We start from the raw sequence: 13,038 nt of genomic DNA, 5'->3' as shown, positions 1-13,038 counted from the left end.
TTAAGGATACAGTATTAAGGATACAGTATTAAGGATAAAGTATTAAGGATACAGTATTAAGGATACAGTATTAAGGATAAAGTATTAAGGATACAGTATTAAGGATAAAGTATTAAGGATACAGTATTAAGGATACAGTATTAAGGATAAAGTATTAAGGATACAGTATTAAGGATAAAGTATTAAGGATAAAGTATTAAGGATACAGTATTAAGGATACAGTATTAAGGATAAAGTATTAAGGATACAGTATTAAGGATACAGTATTAAGGATACAGTATTAAGGATACAGTATTAAGGATAAAGTATTAAGGATACAGTATTAAGGATAAAGTATTAAGGATACAGTATTAAGGATACAGTATTAAGGATAAAGTATTAAGGATACAGTATTAAGGATAAAGTATTAAGGATACAGTATTAAGGATACAGTATTAAGGATAAAGGATTGTAACGGCGTTCCTCTCTCTCTTCATAAGAAGAGGAGGAGTAGTGATCGAGCCAAGGCGCAGCGGGTTGTGAATACATGATGATTTATTAAATAAACAAAACAGACCAAACTAAGACGAAAACGAACTATACTTGATATAACTAACAAAATAACAAAACGATATAGACAGACCTGAACAAACGAACTTACAAATACACGAAGCACGCCGACACAGGAACAGACTACATAAACGCACGAACAAACCGAAACAATCCCGAATGGTGTAACATCGACACAGAAACAGGAGACAATCACCCACAAACAAACAGTGAGAACACCCTACCTAAATATGACTCTTAATTAGAGGAGAACGCAAAACACCTGCCTCTAATTAAGAGCCATACCAGGCAACCAAAACCAACATAGAAACAGATAACATAGACTGCCCACCCAAAACACATGCCCTGACCTAAACACATACAAAAACAACATAAAACAGGTCAGGACCGTTACAGAACCCCCCCCCTCAAGGTGCGAACTCCGGGCGCACCAGCACAAAGTCCAGGGAAGGGTCTGGGTGGGCAGTTGACCACGGTGGTGGCTCCGGCTCTGGACGCTGTCCCCACACCACCATAGTCACTCCCCGTTTCTGTCTTCCCCTCCCAATGACCACCCTAAAACTCACATCCCCTAAATAAACGGCCAGCACCAGGAGAAGGGGCAGCACCGGGACAAGGGGCAGCACCGGGACAAGGGGCAGCACCGGGACAAGGGGCAGCACCGGGACAAGGGGCAGCACCGGGACAAGGGGCAGCACCGGGACAAAGGGCAGCACCGGGACAAAGGGCAGCACCGGGACAAGGGGCAGCACCGGGACAAAGGGCAGCACCGGGACAAAGGGCAGCACCGGGACAAAGGGCAGCACCGGGACAAAGGGCAGCACCGGGACAAAGGGCAGCACCGGGACAAAGGGCAGCACCGGGACAAAGGGCAGCACCGGGACAAAGGGCAGCACCGGGACAAAGGGCAGCACCGGGACAAGGAGCAGCACCGGGACAAGGAGCAGCACCGGGACAAGGAGCAGCAACGGGACAAGGGGCAGCACCGGGACAAGGGGCAGCACCGGGACAAGGGGCAGCACCGGGACAAGGGGCAGCACCGGGACAAGGGGCAACACCGGGACAAGGGGCAGGTCCCGGCTGATATACTCTGGCAGATCCCGGCTGTGGGACTCTGGCAGGTCTATGCAGGCTGACGGCTCTCGACGCTCATGGCAGGCTGACGGCTCTCGACGCTCATGGCAGGCTGACGGCTCTCGACGCTCATGGCAGGCTGACGGCTCTCGACGCTCATGGCAGGCTGACGGCTCTCGACGCTCATGGCAGGCTGACGGCTCTCGACGCTCATGGCAGGCTGACGGCTCTGGCTGCACATGGCTCGCTGGCGGCTCTGGCAGATCCTGTCTGGTTGGCGGCTCTGGCAGATCCTGTCTGGTTGGCGGCTCTGGCAGATCCTGTCTGGTTGGCGGCTCTGGCAGATCCTGTCTGGTTGGCGGCTCTGGCAGATCCTGTCTGGCGGGCGGCTCTAGCGGCTCCTGTCTGGCGGGCGGCTCTAGCGGCTCCTGTCTGGCGGGCGGCTCTAGCGGCTCCTGTCTGGCGGACGGCTCTGTAGGCTCATGGCAGACGGGCGGCTTTGCAGGCTCATGGCAGACGGGCGGCTTTGCAGGCTCCCGGCAGATGGATGGCTCAGATGGCGCTGGGGAGACGGATGGCTCAGATGGCGCTGGGGAGACGGATGGCTCAGATGGCGCTGGGGAGACGGATGGCTCAGATGGCGCTGGGGAGACGGATGGCTCAGATGGCGCTGGGGAGACGGATGGCTCAGATGGCGCTGGGGAGACGGATGGCTCTGGCCGGATACGGCGCACTGTAGACCTGGTGCGTGGTGCCGGAACTGGAGGCACCGGGCTAAGGATAAGCACCTTCCTACTAGTGCGGGGAGCAGGGACAGGGCACACTGTACTCTCCAAGCCCACTCTATCCCTGATGCGAGGTACCGGCACTGGTGACACCGGGCTGAGGACAAGCACATCAGGATTAGTAGGGGGGGAAGATACAGTGTGTACAGGGCTCTGGAGACGCACAGGAGGCTTTGTGCGTGGTGCCGGAACTGGAGGCACCGAACTGGATACACGCACTACAGAGAGAGTGGGTGGAGGAGGAACTGGGCTCAGGAGACGCACTGATAGCCTAGTGCGTAGTGTAGGCACTGTAGGTACTAGGCTGGGGCGGGGAGGTGGTGCCGGAAATACCGGACCGTGGAGGCGTACTGGCACTCTTGAGCATTGAGCCTGCCCAACCTTACCTGGTTGAATACTCCCGGTTGCCCGACCAGTGCGGGGAGGTGGAATAACCCGCACCGGGCTATGTAGGCGAACCGGGGAAACCATGCGTAAGGCAGGTGCCATGTATGCCGGCCCGAGGAGACGCACTGGAGACCAGACGCGTTGAGCCGGCCTCATGACACCTGGCTCAATACCCAATCTAGCCCTACCAGTGTGGGGAGGTGGAATAACCCGCACTGGGCTATGCACTCGTACAGGAGACACCGTGCGCTCTACTGCGTAACACGGCGCCTGCCCGTACTCCCGTTCTCCACGGTAAGCCTGGGAAGTGGGCGCAGGTCTCCTACCTGCCCTTGGCCCACTACCTCCTAGCCGTCCCCCAAGAAATTTTTGGGAATTACTTACGGGCTTTTTTGGGCTTCCGTGCCAGACGCGTTCCCTCATAGCTCCGGTTCCTCTCTCCGGTAGCCTCTGCTCTCCCCAGTGCCTCCAGCTGCTCCCATGGCTTTTCGGGCTTCCAGCCACGTCTCCTTGCTGCCTCCTCAAACCACCGCTCCTGGGCTTTAGCTGCCTCCCTCTCTTCCTGAGAGCGGCGATTCTCTCCTGCCTTAGCCCAGGGACCTTCTCCATTCAATATCTGCTCCCAAGTCCAGAAATCCTTGTTTTCCTGTCCCTTACTCCAATTACTCCGCTGCTTGGCTCTGGAATGGTGGGTGATTCTGTGGCGTTCCTCTCTCTCTTCATAAGAAGAGGAGGTGTAGTGATCGAGCCAAGGCGCAGCGGGTTGTGAATACATGATTATTTATTAAATAAACAAAACAGACCAAACTAAGACGAAAACGAACTATACTTGATATAACTAACAAAATAACAAAACGATATAGACAGACCTGAACAAACGAACTTACAAATACACGAAGCACGCCGACACAGGAACAGACTACATAAACGCACGAACAAACCGAAACAATCCCGTATGGTGTAACATCGACACAGAAACAGGAGACAATCACCCACAAACAAACAGTGAGAACACCCTACCTAAATATGACTCTTAATTAGAGGAGAACGCAAAACACTTGCCTCTAATTAAGAGCCATACCAGGCAACCAAAACCAACATAGAAACAGATAACATAGACTGCCCACCCAAAACACATGCCCTGACCTAAACACATACAAAAACAACATAAAACAGGTCAGGACCGTTACAAGGATGACGTATTAAGGATAAAGGATACAGTATTAAGGATACAGGATAAAGTGTTAAGGATAAAGGATAAAGTGTTAAGGATAAAGTATTGAGGTTAAATTCTTAAGGATAAAGTATTACAGGTTTAACTGGGTTTCTTGGTAAGCAAATTAAAACAAATTACTTGTTTATTTAAAATCTAACAAATAATTAATTTTAGAAATCTGCTTTGTTTATTTATTATTGAATACTGTATTCACGTATCCCCCCATATTCTCCTTTCAACTTCTCCCCCTCTCTCCCCTCCTTCTCCCCCCTCTCCCCTCCTTCTCCCCCTCAGTGTATACCAGGTGGTGGTAGAAGAGGAGAGGCCTCGGAGGGCGAGGAGGGGTGCGGTTGAGATTCTCCGCTGTTACCCTGTCCCCATCCACTTCCAGAACTCCACGGTCCTAAACTCCCAGTACTACTTCACAGCTGAGTTCCCCGCCGTGGGGCTACAGGCTCCTCAACCCTTCACTGTGGGAGACAACAAGACCTACGGTGGATACTGGAACGCCCCCCTACTGCCGCAGAAGAGCTACAGCATCTACTACCAGGCTGTCAGCACGGCTAACGGGGTGGGTACCACTACTAGGGATATTAAGGTATTGGTGTGGGTGTTAATGGTAGTTCTAGTGGTATTATGGTAATGGTTACTGGAACGCCCCCCTACTGCCGCAGAAGAGCTACAGCATCTACTACCAGGCTGTCAGCACGGCTAACGGGGTGGGTACCTCTACTAGGGATATTAAGGTATTGGTGTGGCAGGGTTCCAGACTAACGTTGTCCCCTGGTGGTACTGGTGCCACTATTGTAGTCCCCTGGTGGTACTGGTGCCATTAACTTTGTCCCCTGGTGGTACTGGTGCCACTAACGTTGTTCCCTGGTGGTACTGGTGCTAACGTTGTCCCCTGGTGGTACTGGGGCCACTAACGTTGTCCCCTGGTGGTACTGGTGCCACTAACGTTGTCCCCTGGTGGTACTGGTGCCACTAACGTTGTCCCCTGGTGGTACTGGTGCCACTATTGTAGTCCCCTGGTGGTACTGGTGCCACTAACGTTGTCCCCTGGTGGTACTGGTGCCACTAACGTTGTCCCCTGGTGGTACTGGTGCCACTAACGTTGTCCCCTGGTGGTACTGGTGCCACTAACGTTGTCCCCTGGTGGTACTGGTGCTAACGTTGTCCCCTGGTGGTACTGGTGCCACTAACGTTGTCCCCTGGTGGTACTGGTGCCACTAACGTTGTCCCCTGGTGGTACTGGTGCCACTAACGTTGTCCCCTGGTGGGACTGGTGCTAACGTTGTCCCCTGGTGGTACTGGTGCCACTAACGTTGTCGCCTGGTGGTACTGGTGCCACTAACGTTGTCCCCTGGTGGGACTGGTGCTAAAGTTGTCCCCTGGTGGTACTGGTGCCACTAACGGTGTCCCCTGGTGGTACTGGTGCCACTAACGGTGTCCCCTGGTGGTACTGGTGCCACTAACGTTTTCAGATGGTGGCACCAAAATAAATGGGTGGTTTCACACAATATAAACATATATCATTATCTTACTCCTTATAAAACACTGCATCTCAGTGCTTGAGGCGTCACTACAGACACCCTGGTTGGATATCCAGGCTGTATACCAACCGGCCATGATTGGGAGTCCCATTAGGGTGGCGCACAATTGGCCCAGCGTCGTCCGGGTTTGGCCGGTGAAGGTCGTCATTGTAAATGAGAATGTGTTCTTAAACAGATCTTTGATTAGTCCACATTGTTTTAAACAGCTTGAAAACTGATGCTTTATTTAAAGTCAAAATGATATACTGACAGGCTGTAGTGTTAGTGATAGACTGTAGGGTTAGTGATAGACTGTAGGGTTAGTGATAGACTGTAGGGTTAGTGATAGTGATAGACTGTAGGGTTAGTGATAGACTGTAGGGTTAGTGATAGACTGTAGGGTTAGTGATAGACTGTAGGGTTAGTGATAGACTGTAGGGTTAGTGATAGACTGTAGGGTTAGTGATAGTGATAGACTGTAGGGTTAGTGATAGACTGTAGGGTTAGTGATAGACTGTAGTGATAGTGATAGACTGTAGGGTTAGTGATAGACTGTAGGGTTAGTGATAGTGTTAGACTGTAGGGTTAGTGTTAGACTGTAGGGTTAGTGTTAGACTGTAGGGTTAGTGATAGACTGTAGTGTTAGTGATAGACTGTAGGGTTAGTGATAGACTGTAGGGTTAGTGATAGACTGTAGGGTTAGTGATAGTGATAGACTGTAGGGTTAGTGTTAGTGATAGACTGTAGGGTTAGTGATAGTGATAGACTGTAGGGTTAGTGATAGTGATAGACTGTAGTGTTAGTGATAGACTGTAGGGTTAGTGATAGACTGTAGTGTTAGTGATAGACTGTAGGGTTAGTGATAGTGTTAGACTGTAGGGTTAGTGTTAGACTGTAGGGTTAGTGATAGTGATAGACTGTAGGGTTAGTGTTAGTGATAGACTGTAGGGTTAGTGATAGACTGTAGGGTTAGTGATAGACTGTAGGGTTAGTGATAGACTGTAGTGTTAGTGATAGACTGTAGGGTTAGTGATAGTGATAGACTGTAGGGTTAGTGATAGACTGTAGGGTTAGTGTTAGACTGTAGGGTTAGTGATAGACTGTAGGGTTAGTGATAGTGTTAGACTGTAGGGTTAGTGATAGACTGTAGGGTTAGTGTTAGACTGTAGGGTTAGTGATAGTGATAGACTCTAGGGTTAGTGAAAGTGATAGACTGTAGGGTTAGTGATAGTGTTAGACTGTAGGGTTAGTGATAGACTGTAGGGTTAGTGATAGACTGTAGGGTTAGTGTTAGTGATAGACTGTAGGGTTAGTGATAGACTGTAGTGTTAGTGATAGACTGTAGGGTTAGTGATAGACTGTAGGGTTAGTGATAGACTGTAGGGTTAGTGTTAGTGATAGACTGTAGGGTTAGTGATAGACTGTAGGGTTAGTGATAGACTGTAGGGTTAGTGATAGACTGTAGGGTTAGTGATAGACTGTAGGGTTAGTGATAGACTGTAGGGTTAGTGTTAGTGATAGACTGTAGGGTTAGTGATAGACTGTAGTGTTAGTGATAGACTGTAGTGTTAGTGATAGTGTTAGACTGTAGGGTTAGTGATAGTGATAGACTGTAGGGTTAGTGATAGTGATAGACTGTAGGGTTAGTGATAGACTGTAGGGTTAGTGATAGACTGTAGGGTTAGTGATAGACTGTAGGGTTAGTGATAGTGATAGACTGTAGGGTTAGTGATAGACTGTAGGGTTAGTGATAGACTGTAGGGTTAGTGATAGTGATAGACTGTAGGGTTAGTGATAGACTGTAGGGTTAGTGATAGACTGTAGGGTTAGTGATAGACTGTAGGGTTAGTGATAGTGATAGACTGTAGGGTTAGTGATAGACTGTAGGGTTAGTGATAGACTGTAGGGTTAGTGTTAGACTGTAGGGTTAGTGATAGACTGTAGGGTTAGTGATAGACTGTAGGGTTAGTGTTAGACTGTAGTGTTAGTGATAGACTGTAGGGTTAGTGATAGTGATAGACTGTAGGGTTAGTGATAGACTGTAGGGTTAGTGATAGACTGTAGGGTTAGTGATATACTGTAGGGTTAGTGATAGACTGTAGGGTTAGTGATAGTGATAGACTGTAGGGTTAGTGATAGACTGTAGGGTTAGTGATAGACTGTAGGGTTAGTGTTAGACTGTAGGGTTAGTGATAGACTGTAGGGTTAGTGATAGACTGTAGGGTTAGTGTTAGTGATAGACTGTAGGGTTAGTGTTAGACTGTAGGGTTAGTGTTAGTGATAGACTGTAGGGTTAGTGTTAGACTGTAGGGTTAGTGATAGACTGTAGGGTTAGTGTTAGTGATAGACTGTAGGGTTAGTGATAGACTGTAGGGTTAGTGTTAGACTGTAGGGTTAGTGATAGACTGTAGGGTTAGTGATAGTGATAGACTGTAGGGTTAGTGATAGACTGTAGGGTTAGTGATAGACTGTAGGGTTAGTGATAGTGTTAGACTGTAGGGTTAGTGATAGACTGTAGGGTTAGTGATAGTGTTAGACTGTAGGGTTAGTGATAGACTGTAGGGTTAGTGATAGACTGTAGGGTTAGTGATAGTGTTAGACTGTAGGGTTAGTGATAGACTGTAGGGTTAGTGATAGACTGTAGGGTTAGTGATAGACTGTAGGGTTAGTGTTAGACTGTAGGGTTAGTGATAGACTGTAGGGTTAGTGATAGACTGTAGGGTTAGTGATAGACTGTAGGGTTAGTGTTAGACTGTAGGGTTAGTGATAGACTGTAGGGTTAGTGTTAGTGTTAGACTGTAGTGTTAGTGATAGACTGTAGGGTTAGTGATAGACTGTAGGGTTAGTGATAGACTGTAGGGTTAGTGATAGTGATAGACTGTAGGGTTAGTGATAGACTGTAGTGTTAGTGATAGACTGTAGGGTTAGTGATAGACTGTAGGGTTAGTGATAGACTGTAGGGTTAGTGATAGACTGTAGGGTTAGTGATAGACTGTAGGGTTAGTGATAGTGTTAGACTGTAGGGTTAGTGATAGACTGTAGGGTTAGTGATAGACTGTAGTGTTAGTGATAGACTGTAGTGTTAGTGATAGACTGTAGGGTTAGTGATAGACTGTAGGGTTAGTGATAGACTGTAGGGTTAGTGATAGTGATAGACTGTAGGGTTAGTGATAGTGATAGACTGTAGGGTTAGTGTTAGACTGTAGGGTTAGTGATAGACTGTAGGGTTAGTGATAGACTGTAGTGTTAGTGTTAGTGATAGACTGTAGGGTTAGTGTTAGTGATAGACTGTAGGGTTAGTGATAGACTGTAGGGTTAGTGATAGTGATAGACTGTAGGGTTAGTGTTAGTGATAGACTGTAGGGTTAGTGATAGTGATAGACTGTAGGGTTAGTGATAGACTGTAGGGTTAGTGATAGACTGTAGGGTTAGTGATAGACTGTAGGGTTAGTGATAGACTGTAGGGTTAGTGATAGACTGTAGGGTTAGTGATAGACTGTAGGGTTAGTGTTAGACTGTAGTGTTAGTGATAGACTGTAGGGTTAGTGATAGTGATAGACTGTAGGGGTAGTGTTAGACTGTAGGGTTAGTGATAGTGATAGACTGTAGGGTTAGTGTTAGACTGTAGGGTTAGTGATAGTGATAGACTGTAGGGTTAGTGATAGACTGTAGGGTTAGTGTTAGACTGTAGGGTTAGTGATAGTGATAGACTGTAGGGTTAGTGATAGACTGTAGGGTTAGTGATAGTGATAGACTGTAGGGTTAGTGTTAGACTGTAGGGTTAGTGATAGTGATAGACTGTAGGGTTAGTGATAGACTGTAGGGTTAGTGATAGACTGTAGGGTTAGTGATAGACTGTAGGGTTAGTGATAGACTGTAGGGTTAGTGATAGACTGTAGGGTTAGTGATAGACTGTAGGGTTAGTGTTAGACTGTAGGGTTAGTGATAGACTGTAGGGTTAGTGATAGTGATAGACTGTAGGGTTAGTGATAGACTGTAGGGTTAGTGATAGACTGTAGGGTTAGTGATAGTGTTAGACTGTAGGGTTAGTGATAGACTGTAGGGTTAGTGATAGTGTTAGACTGTAGGGTTAGTGTTAGTGATAGACTGTAGGGTTAGTGATAGACTGTAGGGTTAGTGATAGACTGTAGGGTTAGTGATAGTGATAGACTGTAGGGTTAGTGATAGACTGTAGGGTTAGTGATAGACTGTAGGGTTAGTGATAGTGTTAGACTGTAGGGTTAGTGATAGACTGTAGGGTTAGTGATAGTGTTAGACTGTAGTGTTAGTGATAGACTGTAGGGTTAGTGATAGACTGTAGTGTTAGTGTTAGACTGTAGGGTTAGTGATAGACTGTAGGGTTAGTGATAGACTGTAGGGTTAGTGATAGACTGTAGGGTTAGTGATAGACTGTAGGGTTAGTGTTAGACTGTAGGGTTAGTGATAGACTGTAGGGTTAGTGATAGACTGTAGGGTTAGTGTTAGACTGTAGGGTTAGTGATAGACTGTAGGGTTAGTGATAGACTGTAGGGTTAGTGATAGACTGTAGGGTTAGTGATAGACTGTAGGGTTAGTGATAGACTGTAGGGTTAGTGATAGACTGTAGGGTTAGTGATAGACTGTAGGGTTAGTGTTAGACTGTAGGGTTAGTGATAGACTGTAGGGTTAGTGATAGACTGTAGGGTTAGTGATAGACTGTAGGGTTAGTGATAGTGATAGACTGTAGGGTTAGTGATAGTGATAGACTGTAGGGTTAGTGATAGACTGTAGGGTTAGTGATAGTGATAGACTGTAGGGTTAGTGATAGTGATAGACTGTAGGGTTAGTGTTAGTGATAGACTGTAGGGTTAGTGATAGACTGTAGGGTTAGTGTTAGTGTTAGACTGTAGGGTTAGTGATAGACTGTAGGGTTAGTGATAGTGATAGACTGTAGGGTTAGTGATAGTGATAGACTGTAGGGTTAGTGATAGTGATAGACTGTAGGGTTAGTGATAGTGATAGACTGTAGGGTTAGTGATAGTGTTAGACTGTAGGGTTAGTGATAGACTGTAGGGTTAGTGTTAGTGATAGACTGTAGGGTTAGTGTTAGTGATAGACTGTAGGGTTAGTGATAGACTGTAGGGTTAGTGATAGACTGTAGGGTTAGTGATAGACTGTAGTGTTAGTGTTAGTGATAGACTGTAGGGTTAGTGATAGTGATAGACTGTAGGGTTAGTGTTAGACTGTAGGGTTAGTGATAGTGATAGACTGTAGGGTTAGTGATAGACTGTAGGGTTAGTGATAGACTGTAGGGTTAGTGATAGACTGTAGGGTTAGTGATAGACTGTAGGGTTAGTGTTAGACTGTAGGGTTAGTGATAGTGATAGTGATAGACTGTAGGGTTAGTGTTAGTGATAGACTGTAGGGTTAGTGTTAGTGATAGACTGTAGGGTTAGTGATAGTGATAGACTGTAGGGTTAGTGTTAGTGATAGACTGTAGGGTTAGTGATAGTGATAGACTGTAGGGTTAGTGATAGACTGTAGGGTTAGTGATAGACTGTAGGGTTAGTGATAGACTGTAGGGTTAGTGATAGACTGTAGGGTTAGTGATAGACTGTAGGGTTAGTGATAGACTGTAGGGTTAGTGATAGACTGTAGGGTTAGTGTTAGACTGTAGGGTTAGTGATAGACTGTAGTGTTAGTGATATACTGTAGTGTTAGTGATAGACTGTAGGGTTAGTGATAGTGATAGTGATAGACTGTAGGGTTAGTGATAGTGATAGTGATAGACTGTAGGGTTAGTGATAGACTGTAGGGTTAGTGATAGTGATAGACTGTAGGGTTAGTGATAGTGATAGTGATAGACTGTAGGGTTAGTGACAGTGATAGACTGTAGGGTTAGTGATAGTGATAGACTGTAGGGTTAGTGATAGTGATAGACTGTAGGGTTAGTGATAGTGATAGACTGTAGGGTTAGTGATAGACTGTAGGGTTAGTGATAGTGATAGACTGTAGGGTTAGTGTTAGACTGTAGTGTTAGTGTTAGACTGTAGGGTTAGTGTTAGACTGTAGGGTTAGTGATAGACTGTAGGGTTAGTGTTAGTGTTAGACTGTAGTGATAGTGATAGACTGTAGGGTTAGTGATAGTGATAGACTGTAGGGTTAGTGTTAGACTGTAGGGTTAGTGATAGACTGTAGGGTTAGTGATAGACTGTAGGGTTAGTGATAGACTGTAGGGTTAGTGTTAGACTGTAGGGTTAGTGATAGACTGTAGGGTTAGTGATAGACTGTAGGGTTAGTGTTAGACTGTAGGGTTAGTGATAGACTGTAGGGTTAGTGTTAGACTGTAGGGTTAGTGATAGTGATAGACTGTAGGGTTAGTGATAGACTGTAGGGTTAGTGATAGTGATAGACTGTAGGGTTAGTGATAGTGATAGACTGTAGGGTTAGTGTTAGACTGTAGGGTTAGTGATAGACTGTAGTGTTAGTGTTAGACTGTAGGGTTAGTGATAGACTGTAGGGTTAGTGATAGACTGTAGGGTTAGTGATAGACTGTAGGGTTAGTGTTAGACTGTAGGGTTAGTGATAGTGATAGACTGTAGGGTTAGTGATAGTGTTAGACTGTAGGGTTAGTGATAGTGTTAGACTGTAGGGTTAGTGATAGTGTTAGACTGTAGGGTTAGTGTTAGTGATAGACTGTAGGGTTAGTGTTAGACTGTAGGGTTAGTGTTAGTGATAGACTGTAGGGTTAGTGATAGACTGTAGGGTTAGTGTTAGACTGTAGGGTTAGTGATAGTGATAGACTGTAGGGTTAGTGATAGTGTTAGACTGTAGGGTTAGTGATAGTGTTAGACTGTAGGGTTAGTGATAGTGATAGACTGTAGGGTTAGTGATAGTGATAGACTGTAGGGTTAGTGATAGTGATAGACTGTAGGGTTAGTGATAGACTGTAGGGTTAGTGATAGACTGTAGGGTTAGTGTTAGTGATAGACTGTAGGGTTAGTGATAGACTGTAGGGTTAGTGTTAGACTGTAGGGTTAGTGATAGACTGTAGGGTTAGTGATAGACTGTAGGGTTAGTGATAGACTGTAGGGTTAGTGATAGTGATAGACTGTAGGGTTAGTGATAGTGATAGACTGTAGGGTTAGTGATAGTGATAGACTGTAGGGTTAGTGATAGTGTTAGACTGTAGTGTTAGTGATAGACTGTAGGGTTAGTGATAGACTGTAGGGTTAGTGATAGACTGTAGTGTTAGTGTTAGACTGTAGGGTTAGTGATAGACTGTAGTGTTAGTGATAGACTGTAGGGTTAGTGATAGTGATAGACTGTAGGGTTAGTGATAGACTGTAGGGTTAGTGTTAGTGATAGACTGTAGGGTTAGTGTTAGACTGTAGGGTTAGTGATAGACTGTAGTGTTAGTGATAGACTGTAGGGTTAGTGATAGTGATAGACTGTAGGGTTAGTGATAGACTGTAGGGTTAGTGATAGACTGTAGGGTTAGTGATAGACTGTAGGG

At 46.0% G+C, this 13,038-nt stretch overlaps 1 protein-coding gene across 1 annotated transcript in view; it reads left to right on the top strand.

The window, feature by feature from the left end:
* Positions 1-13,038, top strand: part of LOC129813672 (receptor-type tyrosine-protein phosphatase mu-like) — a 652,787-nt gene that overhangs the window by 385,988 nt on the left and 253,761 nt on the right. Inside the window, exon 13 of the mRNA XM_055866071.1 lies at positions 4,306-4,582. Within this exon, the coding sequence (XP_055722046.1) occupies positions 4,306-4,582 (277 nt within the window). The remainder of the gene's footprint in view (positions 1-4,305; positions 4,583-13,038) is intronic.

The sequence above is a fragment of the Salvelinus fontinalis genome, chromosome 17, assembly GCF_029448725.1.
Source record: "Salvelinus fontinalis isolate EN_2023a chromosome 17, ASM2944872v1, whole genome shotgun sequence".
Lineage (NCBI taxonomy): Eukaryota > Metazoa > Chordata > Actinopteri > Salmoniformes > Salmonidae > Salvelinus > Salvelinus fontinalis.
Note: the sequence above shows the minus strand (reverse complement) of the source record. Positions and strands in the feature narration are given on the sequence as shown.